This window comes from Ochotona princeps, chromosome 12 (genome assembly GCF_030435755.1).
Source record: "Ochotona princeps isolate mOchPri1 chromosome 12, mOchPri1.hap1, whole genome shotgun sequence".
Lineage (NCBI taxonomy): Eukaryota > Metazoa > Chordata > Mammalia > Lagomorpha > Ochotonidae > Ochotona > Ochotona princeps.
In genome coordinates, this window is record NC_080843.1 from 24330495 (window position 1) to 24352741 (window position 22247).

The 22247-nt window shown below is 41.4% G+C and overlaps 1 protein-coding gene across 2 annotated transcripts in view; it reads right to left on the bottom strand.

Moving 5' to 3' along the window:
- The window catches only part of SLAIN1 (SLAIN motif family member 1), a 56446-nt gene that overhangs the window by 17199 nt on the left and 17000 nt on the right, over window positions 1-22247 (bottom strand). The window contains exons 3-5 of one of the 2 annotated variants that reach the window (XM_058670590.1): window positions 5286-5435; window positions 4461-4610; window positions 1855-2196 (exon numbers count right to left, since the gene is read on the bottom strand). In XM_058670590.1, the coding sequence (XP_058526573.1) occupies window positions 1855-2196; window positions 4461-4610; window positions 5286-5435 (642 nt within the window). The remainder of the gene's footprint in view (window positions 1-1854; window positions 2197-4460; window positions 4611-5285; window positions 5436-22247) is intronic. The other variant, XM_058670591.1, reaches the window with a different exon arrangement.

Genomic DNA, 22247 nt, shown 5'->3' on the forward strand with positions numbered 1-22247 from the left:
CTCTCGCCATTTCAGCCATTCAGGAAATTAACCAGAAGATGGAAGATCTTTCTGTCACCCTTTGTCTTTGTGAATCTGCATTTCCAATAACAAATCAATCAATAAATCTTTAACAAAAAGATAGAAAAAGGGCCCAGTGTGATAGCCTAGCAGCTAAAATCCTCCCCTTGCATGCACTGGGATCCCATATGGGCTCCGGTTCAAATCCTGGCAGCCCCGCTTCCCATCCAGCTCCCTGCTTGTGGCCTGGGAAAGCAGTTGAGGATGGCCCAAAACCTTAGGAACCTGAATCCACATGGGAGACCTGGAAGAGACTCCAAGCTCCTGGCTTCACATTGGCTCAGCTCCAGCCTTTGCAGCCGCATGGGGAGTAAATCATCAGACTGAAGATCTTCCTCTCTGCCCTTCCTCCTCTCTATATCTGCCTTTCCAATAAAAAAAATAAAAGTATTTTAAAAAAAGATAGAAAAGCTCTGTAGAATTACAACACTGTCACCCATAAAAGATCCTCCAGCTCTGTCAAGACTGTCTCAGAAATTTCCACCAAAATAAAATCCAGTCAAGATCCATAGGCTCCAGGGACGCCGACGCCTCCCTAAACCGCCACTGAACAGCATCAGTCTCTCAAACCAATCGTGTACACATTTAAGTACCAGGTCCACTTCATAAGTTTTAATTCTGAAATCCACTCTGAAAAATAAACTTTCACAGGTGCAAACATTTAGGACACTATCCTTTTGAAAGCTAAACTGCAATTGTTACGTTGTCACAGACCACCTAAAAAAGAAAATAAACTTTCTGTTACACTGATTGAAATGTATTAAGAAATACACACTTCAAGGTCAAGGAAGCAACCATAACAATCGGTTTCTGGTGTGATAAGAAATCAACAAGTTTCAAGGACTGAGATGCAACGTACCATTAGAGGAATAGACCAAAGAAATAATTTAAATGCATTTGTTCATAAAAAAGAAAAAAAGGAAGCAAGACTTTCTCCTCACAATACAGAGGAAAGCTTCAGAAACAAAGCACCCAACAGCTCCACCTAACCACCAACACACCCAGCCTCCTCCTGGAGAATAAGGGAAGGCTGACAAGAGATTCTGTGAGAGTTCGTCACTGTTGACACCTGTAAATTACTCTAAATATGTTCCTTTTCATGTTCTCAGAAGATACCAATGGTAATGATGAAATAGCTCTCAAACAGAAGCAAGTTGCCTGCAATGAATGGAGTTAATATAAGGACACATGTCTAGCTTATTTTCAATTATTTTAAAACAGACCAATGAGTTTTTTTTCCTCCTGTCTGTATTATTGCCATAATGAAGAAAAATATTTGATAAAATACTTCAACGTTCAAGTCTTACATTTCTGGTCTAGTGCCATTCTGTGGCAACAAACAGAAGTCAGAAAATCTGAAACATACGTTAAGTTTAGGAGAAAAAGGACAGGGGTTGGGGTGGGGCCAAGTTTTGTTCAGCATATCCACCCCATTCAATGTAAACTCAGATTGGGAGAACATAGGCTAGACATTTTGATGTAAAATTATATCTGTTTTCTAAGCTAAAGATAGCATCTTGTCCACATTTTGCAGCTAAATAAACCAAAGCCAATGTTTTCTATTTAGTTAAAGCATGGGACTTTCCCAGAAGTTAAGAATACATAAATCTCCAACATGTAATCAGAAGCAGATCAATCAGAGATGTAAAGTAGACAAAACACGTGAGATCTTGCGAATGAACTTAGCATACCTGGAGAACACCTACCAAATATTTACACTGCTCTTAAAGCCATGTCTGCCCACATGTAAAAAGATCAATGCATACCAGATACTCCAAGGGGTATTCAACCTACCTCCATTGGTCCTGTTTGGTTGCTGGTCTGGAGTTTGGGCTTGAGGTGAGTAATACTGTTGCTGCTGGTAATTGCTTGAAGGAAAATACTGGGAGCTGGGGCTCCTCCTACACTCCCGGATGCTGGAGAAAGTCTGTGAGTGAGGAATTCCTCTTTGGAAAGGTGAACATCTTGAAAGACGAGGCTGAGGTGGAGGCAAATGATCGAATTCTTCCTCGTCCTCGAGGCTGTAGCGGTCGTACTCTTGATCACTACACGTCCCTTTTTTTCCTGAACTCAGTGACACGCTGGAACTGTGTCTGGACACAGAGGCCGAAGTAGAAGCATAATCTTGCCTGAGACCTATCAGGCAACAGCAGATAGCTTGACTTTACCAGGTGGTTCAATTTAACTATTAAACTGTAATGAAATATGTGATAAAATGTGCACCTCACAAGTCATGTCATGATTTTCTTGTTCCTTTCGTTATAATTTACCTATCAAATAGGCACCTAATATTAGGCAATTCTGTTTACAAAAAGATTGTGCCCAATTCCAGTGAAGATTAAATATACTTACTCTAGCTCATCTGTCAACTACCAACTCCCTCGAATGAACCCTTGTCACATCTGGAAACACTGAGGGAAGGAGCTTAGGAAAAAATACCTCCACCATTGCGCTTCGTTTTCTAGGAGTAAGAACTAAAATAACCACAGGAATCTGGCCACACAGTCTACCCACTCTCCACCCTCAACTCCCAAAGTCAAAGAGAAAGTTTGAAACCTAAGGTACAGACAGACTCTAACTTGATCTTTTTTGTTACTAATATTACCTCAATCAAAAAATACTGATGTCTTAGTGTGTCAATACTTTGAGGTCACCTAAAAAAATCTAAAATGATTCAAACTCCAAAGGTCTTGCTATTTGACATACTGGTAATACTAAAATTTTCTTCAAGTAGTCAATTACTAACTACTTAACTTCTGAAACTGATATCTAGTCTCTTGCCATATTTTTATAAGGAGCACATAAATTTACTGTTATACAATACAGTTATGAAATAATCACTTTCCCCTTCAAAATGCATCCTATTAAATCTTTCAGAAACATTAGAACATCTCTCCTCATAACCTTGACTAAATCCTGACAGCAGGAAATAACGTTTGCATGACACCTGGCTGTTTCCACTAACACTGACTTGAAAAAATAACTCCCAAACAAGCTTATCCTGGTTCTATGATCTTTATATTTCTCCTTAATATGCAATTAATAATCTTCAGGTAGCATAACTCCAGTTTACCTGTTGAAATTGCACAATCAGGCATAAACCATCCCATGTTGAAGAATCTATATTTCCACAATTACTTACACTCAGAAGAATATCCATGTAATTTCAGATAAACTTCTACGAACACACTGTAGAGCACATGACCACATCTCAGGGCAGAAGGCCCAGTTTGATTCCTATCTCCTGACTGCAGCTTCCTGCCAACACAGACCTTGGGAGGCAACCTCCACACCTCAAGTACTTGGATTCCTGCCGGTCACACGACAGACCTGGACCGTTTTGCCATCCCGGTCTCAGCTTTGGTACCAGCTATGGTAGCCATGAGGGGAATGATGTGGCAGATGGGAGCTCACTCAGCCTCTGTTCATCTCTGTGTTTGTGTGCAGGTGCATATACACGGCTCCCTCTGCCTCTCAAATGCATTTTTAAGACATAATACTGTGCACTTTGAACAGTTTCCTCAATGATAATATTGCATAAAATTACTGAGTAACATGGTTACCAGAGTACTAAAGGCACCACAATCCACCCTTCTTATTCTGGTTTTTCCCTCTTACACTCACATGCGTTGGTATTCAGCTTTTCATAGTCTTATCACCTGCAAGCTTGCAATCTCCTAGTCATAGCACCGAACAGTTTCAACACCACAAAAACCTCCTGTGGAGCCCTCTGATAACCACGTCCCCCACCCTCTCCCTGGTGAGACCCCAACTCCCAGCCACTAATTTGTCCTCCAATTCTAAAATTTGATCATTTCAAATTGTTACATAAAAGCAACTGAACACAGCTCAGCCTCTTGTGATCACTTTCTTTCACTCATCATGATGTCCTGGAGATGTTCCATGATTCCAAAAACTTATTATGTGTCAACAAATTACTCCTTTCTGCTGATGAGTAGTTTAAGCTTAACAACTGACCTGCTGAACGACATCTAAGCTAATTTTTGTTTGAAGATATTACAAATACAGTTGCTAAGAAAATACCCAGATGGGTTTTGGTGTGAACCCCAACTTCCAATGCTCTAGAGCAAATGCTCAAGGGTGCAGTTTAATCGACCAAATGGAAGCCCCATGTACAGCCCTCTATAAAAGTGCCAACCTGTCTCCTTGGTGACCATACCAATAAGGTCTAAATACAAAGCATTGTGATCAGTGGACACCCTAACACTGTGAGTGCCATGAAAGCGAGAGATGCATATACCTGTCCACATACAAGGTGGGATGAGAGAAAGCATCACACTGTTTGCCTGTTATCCAAGGAGAAATGGCGGAGCCTCTCCCTACACACACTGCATTTCAAACGAAAGGCTCACTTTTCAAGCTTATTAAGGAACACATACTTTCTTCTTGGAGTCGAGCCATGATCTGAACATCAGTGAGGTCCTGTAATTTGTAGCCCATGGAGATGGAGTCATCCTCCAATTCTGAAGTGCTCAGCTCACTGTCAATGGATGACTGGGGACTGAGAGGGGAGCCTCTGGAAGTGTAACCTGGAACGCAAAGGAACACACTACTTAGCTGAAAGAGCCAATATGTACATAGGCTTTACCATTTACGTTCATATACACAAACAATAGGCAATGTTTCCTGTTTTCACAATGTCACAGAAAACCAATTCATCACCATACGATGGTAACTAAAAGCACATCATCACATTGTGGTGATTCCTGTCCACAAAACAATGTGTACACTGTCTCTCCAAATTCAACATTAACAGTTAAAAAAAAAAAATCCCTGTAGACCAGAAAAACTCATTAAGCAGATAAATCTCTGCTATGTGTTTTTTTGTCACAATGGAAACTTTCACTTATGCCCAAATCTGCATCCTATCAAAACAGGTAGATCTGTAAAGGCATGGTACAGTACAGAGCCATATGTGCTTTCAGTTAATAACCAGACATACCAACTGAGTTCTCACTTAAAGTTTAATCCAGCCCATTCTAACTCTTACATAAGAGGCATATGTACATGCAAAGAACATATACAAAGTCCTCATCATTAAGATCCCAGTGTAATCCCAGGAGACCTGCGGAATTAGAATCCGAATTACCAGTAGAATCACCACTGGGTTACTCTGAAGCTTTTTCATCAAGTGCTGGATAGGTAAGCTGGGTTGAGCAACTGAAATACAAAGCAAGCAACCAGTGAAGAAGTTGAAAGATTACCTGTTCTCTCAGGTGTTAGTATTGCTTTATTGGAGGTTTTAGAGAAGCTGGGAGTATTAATGCCATTGCTATAAGGGCTGAGTCTTGCAACAGGACTATAAGGAAAGGGCAGTGAGGCAGTTGAGGAGAAGAGACTCCGCCATCGGCTCGCTGTCACAGAGCAGAAAACAGCAGCAGTTAGCTACACAAAGGCAGGTGCACACGCCGCAGAAGGACAAAGGAAGAGATGGGGGAAAAACAATCAACAAAGCAACTCGTCATTAGAACGTGCTAGTGCTGTTCCATTTCTCTAGCGCAGAAAAGTAAATAAAAGACATTTTGTGACCCAGGTTCTTATTATGCATCCAATAAGAAAAAGTGAACTCATTGCAAGAGAAAGTAAATTAACCACACTTTGACTAAAGCCAGTATAAAGATGAAAATTTATTTTGAATTTATAGTTTAGGAATGTTTTCTATTTCTGGAAAAAGATTTGTTTTGTATAACAAATCTTAACAAAAGGTTACTGTCCGTTTTTCCCTGAAAAACTCTAAGGAAATGACACTGTCTAGAACTTGTGAGGAATGTTAGTATTAACTATTCATCGTCCCACATTTTTCTGTTTCCAATGCACTACCAGATTTTGTTCAAAACCGCTTTATGGAAACTTGACCTTGGATTATGCGAGAAACCTAAAATGACTATTGCTTTTCTGAATGACCTTAAGGTTAAGCAAGGTTTATGGAAAAATAATCTACAAAACAACAGAAAAGTTTTCATACCATGGTAGGCATTAGATGACAGAAATACAGACAATTGGTAATCTCACATCTTTTTTCTAATATTTGCAAATTTTCTACATTGAATGCATATTATTTACATAGCTTTCAACAGTAGAATTACTCATTTGTTATTACTTTAACACTATCTTGACAATTAAGGAATTGTTGTCTTCAACGAGCATATGACCTAATTCTTAGAAGCTTGACCTGTCCTAAATAATAGATCAAAACTACCATCCCCTCAATATCTGCGTTCTTATCACACAAACAAATCTCCAATCATAAAAGTCTGAGTAAGCCACAGCAACATTTTTTACTGTCCTTCTCAGAATACGTTTGAGTTACTCGAAAGCCACTTTTCAGAAACGCAGTCTGGACAACAGGAAACCGATTTGCTAAATGTAAAATACATTAAACTTCAAGTCATAACTTTGCATGTTAGAAATCTGACAAAACTTGAAGAAACAAGTGTTTTTAAAAGGCTGCTTTGGAAAGCATTCCCCAAATTACTTTCAACGAACAATGCTAATGAACACTGAACCTGTTCATAAGTGCTTCAAAATGGGTAATGGGACATGAATAGCCAACAAAATAATCGACTTCTTAAGATCCTTGTAAAATATCATCAATGTTATTTTAAAAAGCAAACCGTTTCCTTTTACTTCAACAACAATTCAAGATAATTACCAATCTACATTCCACAATTACATATTAAGATAGCCTTTCCTTTTGTAAGTGAAAGAAACAATGAAACTGCACTCCCAACAGTATCTCCTGGGGAGTCCACAGGTTCTGTAAAGGGGACGCTGCCATAAAGCCCAGTTCCCCGTTGACAACAGTTTACACATCACTTATCCCACATGTGGTTTGCTCTGGTTGCACAGCTTTCCCCAACACACAGGGTTAATGTGCATCCACACGAGGTAACTGTTCTTAGATCTTTACCGTCTATCTTTCTGGAGCTTTTCATTAAAAATTCTATTCCTTTATTTCAAAAGGTCAATCGGCCTTTGTGATGGCTAACTTGCTCAACAGATGATGCCATTTTATGGCAGTTTGATCACTTGCCAGGCAAATTACAGCAACTGTGTGTTCTACCCACAGATGCAGGCGACAATGCCTCACTAGTAAACGGCATTCATCACTGCGTGCAATCGCTGCTGTGACCCAGCCTCCCAGCACAATGGCGCAGTCACTGTGGCTACAACAGTGAGAGCCCAACTAAGAACACAGTTAGCATCTATTGCGAGAGAGAATGTTCCACATTGTTCTTTGGCATTGGAGCTTGGAAGCAGAGGGAGGAGAATTATTGTACAGGCAAGCTAACAAAACAATGATGCCCTATGGGCCACAGAGGTTGCAGAGGAGAGAGTTGGGGGAGGAGCGGAAACCATTGCATCCCAGTTATTCTTCACTAGGTAGCTGAAACATTGTAGCTGAAAGCATTTTTTGTAAAAGACAAAACAAAATGAAATCAACTTACTAAAAGGCAATTTATTCTTAATTTCATTTCTCTAAAAAAGGTATTTTTTCATATAAGGATGTGAAATTATTTGAAAGACTCAAAGGATGACCAAAACAATCCCAGAAAAAAAGAACTTTTACCAAAAGAGAAGATAGGTGATAACTTTTTGTATATTTAAAAACAAAGAAGTTTTCTTGTACTCCTATTCCAAAGTCCCAGCTATGGAAAAAGGCCATCTTAGAAAGATGCAGACTCTGTTTCTTCATTTAACTCCAATCCCTAGAACAGCAAAGCACTAGACCCAAACACAATGAGGCACTAATTAAATGTATCACACTTACTCGGCAAGGTTTTCTCACGTTCCAGAAGCTACACCACCTCCCAGAACACTTGTGTCTTGACGCTCTCTGCAGACCCTTGCCACCTTACTGCCAGCTACGGGCATGGACCCTCAACACGCCTCTTCTGAACATCACTACCCAAGCTGCATCCCTCCTGATTTCAGTTCCAATGGCCTTTGTCCTTTAAAGGACAACTCACATGTTCTCTCTGGTATAAGGCAACCTTCAGGCAATATATGAAATCAATAGCCCTTTAATACTGTTTTTGATACATCTCAAGGAGTTTGATATTTTGTTTATATTTTCATTCAAAAAGTTTTGTTTTTAATGATTTCCTCACTGACTCATAGGTCATACAGTAGCATCATTTGCTTCAGGAAGGTCTTTGATTTTCATTTTTTCAGCAACATATTGGCCATTCAGTATCATGTGGTTGCAAATTTTCTATTTTTCTCCCTGTTGTTGATTTTTTGTCTTATGGCTTTTGTTTTATGGCTTACGGCATTTATGGAGATGTATAGTCACTGTATAGTAGAGACTATCACATACAGATGTGAACATACAATGCAGTATGCATCTCTACTTCCCAATCAAAGATGGACCTCCAGTGAAACCACTGAATGTATCTTGACAATAGGATGCTGGACTCTTTGCCAATGTCCATGCCTACAATGCCAGGATACACTTAAACAGCAGAATGATGGACTTCTGACTGATTTTGAAGGACTATACCACTGTTATGACATGGGTAAAATTAGTGGAGAAAGTGGGGTTTTGGGAAGGGAGGAAAGGAAATCCTAGAGCCTACAGAACTGTATCATGGAATAAATAAGTTTTTGAAAAATTTAAAAATAAATTACTTAGAAAATAAGTATGTGCTTAATATTAAAACAAAATGCAAAAAAACATCCTAGGTTTGATAAATATTCCTGTGATGACACCAAGAAAGTCACTAGAACATAGGTGATGGGGGGTGCAATGGCTCCACTGCCTGTGAGCACTGACAACCAATATGGGTGTCGGTTCTAGTCCCAGCTGCTCCACTTACAATCCAGCTCCCTGCTTATAGGCTGAGAGGACAGCAGAGGACGGCCCAAAGCCTTGGGACCTACACCCACATGGAAGACCTGGAGGAACGTCCTGGCTCCTGGCTTCAGATCCAGTTCTGCTCAGTTCCAGCCACTGTGGCAATCTGAGGAGTGAACAGCAGATGTAAGATCTTTCTGTCTCTCCTTTCCATAAATCTGCCTTTCCAACTTGAAAAAAAGAAAAAAGAAAAATAGGAAGTGCCAAGATAGGTTTAAGAAACAACCTAACTCTACAGAGCCCACTCTTTTGGTAAAGTAGGGTAGGCTATCAATTGTGATCCAGCACCAAGTAGAGTCCAGCAGCTCTGCCTGCTACCCAACACACCTAGACAGAGTAGGAGATGGCCCAAGTAGTCAAGCCTCGCAGCCCACACGGGAGAACTAGTTGGAGTTCTGGGATCCTGATTTCAGACTGGACCAGCCCTAGCCACTGCAGCCCCTGGGGAAGTGACCCAGCACATGGAAGATCTCTGTGGGTCATTTTGTGTATCTGTGTCACCCTGTGAACCAGCTTTAACTCTCCACACTGAAAGTGACTCTTCACCAGCAAAGTTGCGACAATGTCGTTCCTCCGTCCTTTGATCATCTTTGCCTCTTTTGATAATGTATACATGAAATATTCAAAGTTTTGTTTCCAACTCTGCACATAATCTAAATTCAAATGTAAGAAAGCCACATGACTTAATTCACATACAGGGGAAAAACAGCTAATTAAAACATTAGTGATGGTCCTCAAAAGATCAGTACTGCATTACAATTATAATATATGCTGGGTACAAACATTTTCCCAGCTTCTTCTCACCATGTATCTGAATAACTAGTTAGTATCTAGCTCATGGTTTAGTGTCTACTTTCCTCTATTGCTCCATCTTTCTATGATACACAGGCTAGAGGCCATTTTTCTGCTCCACACTCATTCAGGAAAATGTGCCTGACACCTATGTGCAGGGCTGCCTTTTTAACTTCATTTCTCTACCTGGAGCATGAAGCTAGTGTTGTAGCTGTACAGTATTAGGTGCCACAGTGAGAGGAGTAAAATATAGCGATTAATCTCCGCTACTCATTCCAGTTCCAAAAAATAGCTACTGAAGAGGGCAGGCCATGTGAGCAGGAAAACCAATCCCGAGTGAAGTAACATGAAGAAGCACATGCGAATCCAAGTAAAGATAAGGTTTCACTGTAAGGAAACTGAAAAGCTTCACGAAAGGACAGTGTGTTCCTTACAGCCCCTAAGACAGAAATATGGAAAACTACGCAGGCATAAATGCAGGCCATGTCTGGACTAAAGCATGGGACATACGGAAAAGGAGTAAAGATTGGAACAGTCAGCATCAGATTCTGAACTCTTTCGTACAGAATGCACTTTGATATAATAGCATATATATATGCAGATATGCAGACATGCAGAAGGTGGACTAAACGGACACGAATAAGGACAACCAACAGTCTCCAGAGAGGAAACTTCCATACAGCACACCTGTAAGACAAGGGAAGCTCAAGAACCGAAGCCTAAGCAGAATACCTGGAGAGAGAACAGGCGAAATAATCCACCTCTGCACTACGTGTAGCGATCCAGTGAGGCCATGAATATAGAAAGTGGAGAAAAGGAGGAAATCATAGCCAACACCATCGTTCCTACGATACCCATACCACCAAGATAGGCAACATGAGACCAACATGCTCAAATAAAAGAACAAAGTGTAATCAATTCAAGACGGTGAAAGGACATACCCCCATCTAAATGTAGATAACTAGTATGGAGTTCAAGAAATTCAGGGCACATCACAAATAAGTGTTACATGAGACATCAGACCTGAGTAGAATCAATCAGCAAGAAAGTATAAAAGAAAAAGAGAAGGGGCCTCAGGAAGAAATTAAAGATGCAGGCAGAATCACATAATTCTGAGAAAGTTCATTCTGGAGGAAGACCTTAGGATGTTCAGGGATTGGTGGCACCCAAAAACACTAAAGCAGACATTTCAACATGCAAGTTGTAGCTACCAGTGGCAGCTACCACCGAGAAATCCTGCTGGTTGGTGGCTAGAGAGGACTACTGGCTAGAACAACAGGTTCACCACTGAGAACAGACTCAGACAAAGTGTGGTCATAAGTCAAACAGGTATAAGATGAGAGGAAGGACATCTTTGAAGAGAGACTCGGCTGTAGAACTAAGGAGAAACTGGGTCATAGCTTTAGGAGACCAAGGTTCAAAGGAAGATAGGAGGTTTTCTAGATCAGAGTGACCTGCATGTTTATATACTAAGAAAGAAGCTGTGGCCAAAATAAGAGTCTACAAAAAAAAAAAGTACTGAAGTAAGATCCTGGAGATGAGAGGAATGAGAGGGATGAGCCAGAGGAAGCAGCCTTGGTCAGGGAAGAGTCTTCCTTCCCTTATAAGAGAAGGAAAAGGGTCCAGTGGCGCAGTGGCCTAGCGGCTAAAGTCCTCGCCTTGAACATGCCAGGATCCCATATGGGCTCCGGTTCTCATCCCGGTAGCTCCACTTCCCATCCAGCTCCCTGCTTGTGGTCTGGGAAGGCAGTCGAGGACGGCCCAAAGCCTTGGGACCCTGCACCCATGTGGGAGACCTGGAAGTAGTTCCTGGCTCCTGGCTTCAGATGAGCGTAGCATCAGCCGTTACGCTCACTTGGGGAGTGAATCACCGGACGGAAGATCTTTCTCACTGTCTCTCCTCCTCTCTGTATATCTGACTTTCCAATAAAAATAAATAAGTCTTAAAAAAAAAAGAAGGAAAAGAGTGAGAATACAAAGAAAACAGGAGGAGGGAAAAGGTATTTTAAATTATTTTTATTGCTTATTTCATTTATCTAAAAAACAAAGACTGAGACCTTCCATCTGTTGTTCACTTCCCAAATGTCAGCAACAAGCGAGAACTAGGCCAGGCCAAAGTCAGGTCCTCCATCTGGGTCTCTCCATCTGGCAAGGACCGACCACTTGAGCCCATCACCTGCTGCCTCCCAGAGCACACAGGAAGCTGAACCTGGGAGTGAGGCTAGGGCTCAGACCCAGGCCTTCTGATAAGAAACACAGGCATCGCAAGCAATGTGCATCATATGCCCAGCCCAAGGTGGGTTTTGAGGCCGTTTTTAGCAGTAAATCAAAACACAAGACACAGACTGAGAAGTTAAAGAAATACTGTCTGTCCTGTAGTAATGTCCTGGCATGGTCACCACTGGAAACAAGAAAAACAGTTAAACATGGAAAAGCAAAAGTTCTGATTAGCCTAGGTCTAAAACAATACTGATCTCAACATATAAGCCTCAGTTAATGTCAGCAATTATCTGCCGATGATTCTATAAAGGCTGCCTATGTCTTAAGCATAAACTATATAGTTTATCTGTGGTAGTTCATGGAGATGGCATATTTATTCTTTTTTAAGAGGAATTAAGAGGCAAACAAACCCCAGTGATTAAAGGTTGTATTATTGCATTTCAGACATTCATATAAGAACTGGGTCAGGAAGTCTAGAAGTCTGCAAAGTCAGACAAAGCGAGAAGTGGTAGCAACGTGCTAACACAGTGGTTGGCAAGTATAATTTACAAAGGGTCAGCTAGTAAATATAAGGGAAATTCAAAATGTTCACCAAAAAAGATGGAATTAAGAGCTTTATCCTGAGAAGTGGGCATTTAGCCTAGTGGTAAAGATGCCAGTAGGGTTCAATTTCCAGCTGACTTGTGACTTGGCACTCAATTAATGCAGACTTTGGGACGTAGTGGTGATGACTCAAGTCATTGGGTTTCTGCCACTCACATGGAAGACGTGGATAAATCCAATTCCTCCCAGCTTGAAGCCTGGCCTATCCGCAGTGGATCGTTCTGTGTCTTTAACAAATTGTTTAAAATTATTTCTAAAAAAAACTTAAAGGGCATACATGTATTCATAAGTGCATTTTCCATGAATTTTCCCAATCTGATATTTTAGGCTTTGTTTTTCATACTGTGAGTCACAACTACTTACCATGAAAGCAGGCATGGACATCGTGTAAATTGAAATGGCTATGTATCAATCAAACTTCACGTACAGATCTTGAGAATTGAATTTAATACGATTTCCATGGGTCAACAAGTTCTATTCCTTTTTCCCAGGCACTTGAAAACGTGAAGGCATTCTTAAATAGCACATTTGGCCATAAAAGAGGCAAAAGCAGGATATAGTCCCAGTTTTCCAGCCTTTGGTTTAACATTTAACCTTCACTTGGAAAAAATGTACAGGTCAAAACTAAATTGCTAGAGTTGGTGATTAATGTCAGGTGTTGTGACCTAACAATAATGGCCTGTGTATTTGTCCTGCCATTTTCCATCATGTAATAAAGACCAAGTGAACACTAAATGGATATTGTAGTAAGAATCCAGGTATCAATGTTCTACTCCACATCTTGTCACATGCTAGGCTAGTTTTCCAGATTTGGAGCAAGCCATAACATCTTAATGTTGCAATAGTCTCATGTGAAATAAAGCAATGGTTGTGGGAGGGTAAGTACAAAAGCTATAGGAGTACAGGAAGAACATGTGCACCAGTAAGCCATGAAGCATGTTACCAAGGAAGAACTCCAGGAAGCTGTAACAAAAACAAACTGTATATTCTCCTAGAAACTGTTCTAGAAGCTAGGTAGAAGAGTCTGTGGGGACTCTACTTTTCACGTCTCCTAATTTTTAGGGAACTTTATTAAATTAGCCTTCTCACACCTTACACATTTTCCCTTGTAAGGAGAATCTCACAGACTTAATCTTGATGTCACCAACTGGAAGACAAAGCCTGGAACTTTGAACTTTCCACACTTTGACCAGGATAGGTCTCACGTATTCAAGACCACCTCGGGGGAAAAAAACTGACCCCAACCCCACACTTTTTAACACCAAGTTTCTTCAAAACCCAAGCTCCCAAGGTCCTATCTTGATTCCTAAACAAGGATGATCATTACTTGACAGCCTTACAAAAGGGAAAGGAGACAAGGCCAAGGGAACAGATGTTCAACCCTTCTGCTTCGTGCTTTGTGTACCAGCAGACAGGCCTCCGTCCCAAGCCAAGCAGCAGTCTGATGATATCGTGTTTTATTAACACCAGTTTACAGCTTGGTCAGAGATGGCTAAAGGTCCAGAAAACATCAGCTCTTTCAATGCCTTTTATTCTCACTGAAACTGGCAGGAGTCTCATTTAGCATCTGGACCTCAATTCCACAAACCACTATAGCAGAAAGCTTCTTGTCCACAGATCATCTCCTCAAGGACAGATTTCTTAGGTGGAGGCGTTATCGCTCAACAGATCTGCAGCCTATAGAAACATGGAAACAAGATGCACTTGAATGTGATCACCAAAGTTTAACCACAGAAGCCAAAAGCTGGCAGGAAGATGTTAGTTCACTGATTGGCTCTTAAAAGCTCTGACAGCATGGACTTCTAAAGGCTTTCTTGTGAGGCCGTATATTCACAGAATGTGAGCACTACCGACAACATGTCTATGACCTGGGCTGCCTTCCTGGAGCAGTAACATATGGTTTGTAGCTTATCTTAGTCACTCTTACTGGGGAAACTTGAGTAGTACGGTATTCCATGACCGACTAAACAAGCATATGGGTCTAGCAAGTCCTGCTGCTATGCGGAAACAGGTGTCACAGTGCTCTTTCCTTAACAAGACAGACTATGAAGAGCGAAGCACCAAATGTAGTCCGAGGGAATATCTAAGCAGGGCAAACCTGTCATTCCCAAGATCTTCAATCCTCAAATTACGGCTAGGAAAACCTCGTTGGTTCATTTTAATAAATTCCTACAGCTGCCATTAACTCAACCATTGACAGTGAATACAATGTTCGAAAACACAGCAACCATGCAACACAAATGTAAGGATCCTTGATCCTAGAACATTGCATATTAATGTTTAAACTTCCAGCTGCAGTGAAGATGAATCAATTTATTTAAAAACATGATTTATATAACACCTTTATGAAATATCCAATAGTTCAATTACCTAAAGTAATGCAGGTGTAGGATTAGGTGTAAAATATATTTGATTAGAGAATAACGAAGGGATTATGTATCCCTGATGACTGGAAGGTAAATGTTTAAATGTGGAAATCAGTTGTAAACTTTCACCAGGTTTAGTAAACAGCATCTCATACCATTTATTCCATGAATCAGAACATTGTAATTACTGATACTGAATTTCACAAGTAAAATATTTCTCAGTTAATTACATAATCTTAATGGTTAAAGCAGCCAGTCATCAAAATAGAATTATCAGCTCTTCTCAGAACCTAACTGTGTACAACTACATCTTTCTCTGCATTCTTAGAGAGGTACCACAGATTGCTCCAAGTAGGACAAGGATCTGGAGATCGAGCTACAAAATGCAGTCACCACAGGACAGTTCTCTGGACTGCCAACTTGTTTCCACTTAATCACTGCCCCAAACTGAAGACAAGATGCTAACTTTAACATTCATTCAGCAAAACCAGTGAGTGACATCTGGGACCACAGGGATTTCTTCATCATAAGTCATCAAGAGAACTTCCATCTGTAATTAACAGAGCAGATAAAAGAAATCTAACTTCATAATGAATCACGTTTCAAAAGCATATTAAAATTTTTTGCTACAGAAGCCATTTTCCTCATAAGTCTGTCTCACTTAGATTTAAGGGCAGTGTGCAGGGCACAGAATGTGTGAGACTAACAAGGTCATGTGAAAACAAGACAAACCAGCCACCCAGTGGTTTTCTAATGTTTGGATGCTACCATAAAACTTATTTTCAACTTAGACCATATCCACAATGCCAAAGTCATGATAGGTGGCTAGAATAAGTTCCAAATTACCATCACAAAAAGATGCATAGTACAAAATCTGATTTGATGAAGAAAGCAGCTAAATAACCTCTCAACAAATATTCGTACTGAACTGAAAATAATGGACTCTTCATTCACATGAATGAAGATTCATGTGAGCAACGAGACAAGTTAACGGTCAGAAAGTGCTATTAGCTACTCGAAGAGTGATGAGAACTTTGAACAATCCTTCCTTTCCACAGTCTCTAGAGCTTAAAACATCTATTTGTTTTACTGAGAAATTTACTGGGGTTCACCTTCTGAGCTCCAGGTGAATTCCCCTTCCCACTTGGCTGCTGGTGGAGCTCTGGGTACCAGTGGAGCCCAGACCACCACTTACTGATTGCCACTGGGGCATCAAGTCACTACAACACCACTCTGATGTCTCCATAGTGTTCCCATTTCCGGGAGTCTCCAGGTGCCCTTCTGCCATTGACCTGTTCTGTTTCCTAGAATGTGCTTCACTTACTCATAGGTCATACAGTAACATCATTTTCTTCAGGAAGGTCCTTGATTTTCTTTTTCATTTCTTCAGTGATACATTAGTCATTCAGTAGCATGTTATTTAACTTCATGGTGCTGTAAATTTCTTTTTTGCTTCCTGTTGCTGATTTTGTTTTGTGGCTTTTCATTTGAAAATATAGAGTAATTGTGCAGTGGGGGGCATTCGTTTTGAGAGAGGACAGAAAAAACAAAACTTGAGAGTTTGGATCACTGGAAAAATTTATCCCTTATCTTGTGATTTCATTAGTATAAACAGGATGAAATAAAAACACAAGAGGGAATCCTCCGAAGTTCAAGGGAAAGGTGTTGTCTTTCAATTCTGCTTTTCTACAAACTTTTAAAAGGATTCTCACATACAGTTCCAAACCAGGATTCTCTTTCCCTAACCCGCCAAGAGCCACTTTCACCGATTTTATTTACTGGAACTTTGAAAACAGTTATATACACAGCATGTAACCTTAAGCAGACAAACCAAGTATTGCCTTGCTGGTATGTAACTTCCTACCACCCAAAGTGAGAAGCAAAGTACACAAATAGTCTTTCAATTTCTACTTTTAGGTTTGATAGCTCAACATTAAGGTTTATATCATTTCCAGTCCATATGAAAGTTGATTTGTCACAAGATGTGTTTTGACAAAGTCATTATCTGGCACTGAATCATAACTGCCAGGTGACTACCATGAGCCTCAGGAATCAACTCACTGGTCATGCTTCATTTGTTCTGACTTCATGGATGACACCTCCACAGCCACCCTTCTGTAGATGTCTTGTGATCCTATATGCTTTTCTTAGAGGTCTTTTTTTTTTTTAAAGATTTTATTATTATTGGAAAGTCAGATATACAGAGAGGAGGAGAGACAAAGAGGAAAATCTTCCATCCGATGTTTCACTCCCCAAGTGAGCCGCAACGGGCCGGTGCACGCCAATCCGATGCCGGGACCAGGAACCTCTTCCAGGTCTCCCACGCGGGTGCGGGGTCCCAAAGTCTTGGGCCGTCCTCCACTGCTTTCCCAGGCCACAAGCAGGGAGCTGCATGGGAAGTGGAGCTGCCGGGATTAGAACCGGCGCCCATATGGGATCCCGGGGCTTTCAAGGCGAGGACTTTAGCCGCTAAGCCAAGCCGCCGGGCCCTCTTAGAGGTCTTTAAAACCAGAATCTAGATCCATCCTAAAAAACTACACGCTCACCATGTGCAGCTACCGTCCTCGGCACTGCTCACACTCTAAAGACGGTAGAGCAGTGGAAACGCTAGAGACGCAGAGAGAAAGATCTGTCCACTGACTCACTCCCGAAGTAGCCACAATGGCTGGGAGCTGAGCTAATCTGAAGCCAGGAGCATCTTCCGGGTCTCCCACATGGATACAGGATCCCAAGGCTTTAGACCATGCCCTACTGCTTTCCCAGGCCACAAGCAGGGAGCTGGATGGGAAACGCAGCAGCTAGGACATGAACTGGCATCCATATGGGATCCCAGCATGTATGCAAGGTGAAGGTTTAGTCACTAGGCTATTGCACCAGACCCTCTGCAGTCTTTTTAGTGACCCAACTTGCCTGGAAATAAACACAGAGGGACTCAAATTGATCAGCACCAGGGCTGGCTCTATGATGCAGTGGATTAAGCTACTGTCTGTTGTGCCAGTATCCTATATGGGCACCAATTCAAGTCCTAGCTGCTCCAATTTCCAAACAGCTCCCTGCTAATGTACCTGGGAAAAACTAAAGACGGTCCAAGCCCTTGGGCCTCCGCAACCATGTGGAGACCCAAATAAGCTCTTACGGTTCAGCCTGACCCCAGCAGATGCTGCCATTTGGGGAGTGTAGCAATGAATGGGAGAACTCTTCTTTTCCTCTCTAACTGCCTTCAAATAAATGCATCTTTTAAAAATATTCAGTGTCTTAAGCCTGGATCAATGGCTCAGTAGCTAAATCCTTGCCTTGCCTGCACCAGGATCCCATATGGGCGCTGCTTTATGCCACAGCTGCTCTATCTCCCATCCATCTCCCTGCTATTGCTTGGGAAAACTGTAGAGGACGGTGCAAAGCCTTGGGACCCTGCACCTGCATGGGAGACCCAAAAAAGGCTTCTGGCTTTAGATTGGCTCAGCTCTGGCCACTGTGACCACTTAGGGAGTGGACCACAGACAAAGATCTTACTCTAATTCTGATTTTCCAATAAAAATAAATATTCAAATATTCAGCGTCTTCATTTCACTGTTCTTTGGACATTTGAACCCTCACAGATGGACACACATACATATCCAAAATTTGAATTGAAGATTTTCATACAATATCATTCTTTGACATACAATCTAATAGAAAAAATTAGCAGGAAAACTGAAAAAGCGCCATAGCTCAAATACATGAAACAATATCATATGTTTAAAACTAAAAAGAAATGAGAATATCAACAAGCCAAAAGAACTCATGCTTTCAGAGTAAAATCAGCATTATGAAGACTCTGGCCACATTTTCAGCTACTGCTTCTAACATGAAGTCCCACAACGAAGTGAGGATTTTAATGAGGAAGCTAGAAGAAAATATTCCCAAATTCAAAGTTTAAAAGAAATATACCTTAAAAAGCTTAACAGCTCACTTACCTCTTCCCATGTCCAGAAATAGCATATCACACTCTAAATCTTACCAGATACAAAAAAAACTCTGTCCTTTCTAAGGCAATTAAGACACTAGCCTGTTAACTTCCCCGTGGCAGGGTGACGTCCACCTTTGCTCCAATTATCAAGGCTTTCCAACCATGTTAGGCTAAAGTGCAACTTCACTAACTGCCCTGTAAATTCTACATCCACCTATGGCTCCCCTGAGAGGCACTCCACTCAGACTTTCTCCTTGTTACTTTCATCTCGTCCCACAATGGTCATCCAATTCCTCTCACAGCATCACCGGAGGACAGGCCTTGCCACCTGCTGTCCTGGCAGCCACCTGCTGTCCTGGCAGCCACCTGCTGTCCTGGCAGTCACCTCCAGAGTTCTCAGCCACTGCTTCCCAGGCTTTCACAGGCATAGCACATCCTCAGGAAAGCATTTCCTGTTGGTATGCACTCTGATCCAGGTCTCCTGCTTGGACATTCATGCTTGTTTTCAGGGACAGCTGTAGCATCACTGGTTCCTTACACCACACACTATCAAAACCAGGCACAGAACTTGTCTTGCTGTTGCTGTACTCACAGTTCTCAGCACTGTGCTTCTACCTAGAAAGTATTCAAAAGATTTCATGATTTGCCTGTCACGTCCCAATATTTCAGAAGAGTTTAGAAATTCTTGTTCCAATTTGATCATTTCCTACAAATCCCAAGAAATAAGTGTGAGTGGGCCCAGTGGCGCAGTGGCCTAGCGGCTAAAGTCCTCGCCTTGAATGCGCTGGGATCCCATACAGGCACTGGTTCTAATCCCGGCGGCTCCACTTTCCATCCAGCTCCCTGCTTGTGGTCTGGGAAAGCAGTCGAGGGCTGCCCAGAGCTTTGGGTTCCTGTATCCATGTGGGAGACCAGAAAGAAGTTCCTGTCTCCTGGCTTCAGATCGGCATAGCATCAGCCATTGCGGTCACTTGGGGAGTGAATCATGGGATGGAAGATCATCTTCTCTATCTCTCCTTTGCTCTATATATCTGACTTAGCAATAAAAATAAAATAAATCTTTAAAGAAAAAAGAAACAAGTGTGAGCAATCACTAAGATAAAACTAATACTACTGCCCTGGAATCAGCTTTGAGCAATCATAGCAGCATGAAAACTTCAATCCACCACCTTGGAGAATCTCTATTGTTTTGCCTTCTTTGATGACGGTCACTATATAACATGTCATTTATAAATTCATCATATCAGCAGTTATGCACTATCATAACTTACTGCTAACTTTAATAAGCCCTTTCCAAAAAAGATACAGAGAAACACATGCAATACTGGCAAAGGAAATAAAAGACTCGTTTATGAGTATCTGGCAAACATATGGGCTTGTTGAGAATGAATGCAAAGCACGGACCGCATCGAAGCATGAGCCTATGTGTTGGTTACTTACTGTGATAAAGCATTAACACACAAGCAAGCAAAGCAGAGGTGAGCCCTACAGTGATGACGAGGTGTCGTCAGTTCCTGACTCACAGCAGTGGGCAGAGATCTGGCCCCAACAAAAACGCCAGTTTGATGAAGGGAATTCTTTACAAAGTTCACCTAAAATGAACCCCACAAATGAAATTTTAATTTTGTATTCTGCCTTTGACAGGGCAGCTCAAGACTGGGAACACAGGCTGATACAGATAGCATCCTGGGCCAAGCAAGGAGACCAGTCAGGTTCCAGGAGAGTGACATGTAATAACCTTCTCAATGTTTCAGGTCAATCCGTGTGACTTTGACAAATGAAAAGAATATTCCATCATAGTAACTAAAGCAATAATGGAAACTGGTATCACATAAAAATGAAACAGTGAATGAGGGGGCAATTTCCATTCACATTTCCTGAGCGAACAACCCCAATGGAAGACGGCCATGGTGAAATATGACCCACATCAGCTACCGGGGCAAGCCAACATGACTTGTGAAAATTAGAGACCCACTCTCCTCAAATGTGGCTTATCCTGATTCAACAGTCATGGGCATTCCAGTGTCTTGAGATAAGTCTTTATGAACTGTTCCCAAAGTAACTGAGACACATACTGGCATTTCAGATTACTCGGATAAGTTTTTTCATAAACACGTGGTTATTCAACCTTTCAGTGTCATGACAAGGGTTTAAAAAAGGAGGGAGCAAGAAAGAACAGAATGCACACGAACAGAAAAGGAATGCCTGTTGAGATGTTTACCTACTAGGATCACAGCGTTTCAGGCTGCCTTCTGCTTTTGAAATGTTATCATATATATGAGCTATCCCGTGAATGAGATTCATGTCTAAATACTCAACTCATTTATATTTCATCATACATATCTTATACACAAACATTATCAATTTTCGCATGAAATGAAGTTTCATGGTATGGAATTTTATACTTGGAGCATCACAGTGACACTCAAAGTTTCAAATTTGGGGCATTTTGGATTTTTTTGCATAGGGATGCTTAATCTATATATACAAATCTAAGAGGACACAGGAGACAAAGAACTAGAATAGAAACCGCAGGACAATAATCAACTTACAAACCTTACAGGTTAAGATTCCTAATGTAGGACCCTGCATGATGGCTCAGTGGCTAAATCCTCACCTTGAATTCACAGGGATCCCATACAGGCACCAATTCATGTCCCGGGTGCTCTGCCTCCTGTCTAGCTCCCTGCCTGTGGCCCTGTAAAGCACTGGAGCATGGCCCAAGGCCTCTGGACCCTGCACCCATGTGGGAGATTTGGAGGAGCTTCCTGGCTTCAGATCAGTTCAGCTCTGGCCTTTGCAGACACTTGGAAAGTGAACCAGAAGATGGAAGATGATTCGCTGTTTGGTCTTCTCTCTAAGGACATTGAGCCTTCTGTCTCACAATCTTAAAGCAAATCTTGAATACTATCACACATTGCCACAAGAGTTAACAACTTTTGATAGCCCCAAGTCCACCAGTTATTATAGGGAGAACAAAAGCTATGTAAGAGTTCTAAGAAATTCAAAAGGTGGGGAGAAGGAAAGATATTCGCAACTGAAACACCCCCCAGTGTGCCTATAGAAACCAACTTTCATGAACTCTTACTTTAATGTGTTCCAGGAAATAACTTCTTCCACTGCAGCAAGGATGCCTAACTGATCACTAGGTGTATCCACAGCCAACACAACAGCAGCAGGAAAGGAAGTAAGGCTGAAGGAGAAGACAAGCTGCACCCAGACACTGTGCCTCCTCCTCATGACTTCCTCCCCATGTTCTGGAGGGAATCAGTCTTAAAGAAATAAGGCAAGAAACAAGAGACAAATATCTAAAGTATCTGCCATTCAACATCTTACATGATGTCCTGGGCTAATACACACACATATACACAAAGTGTAT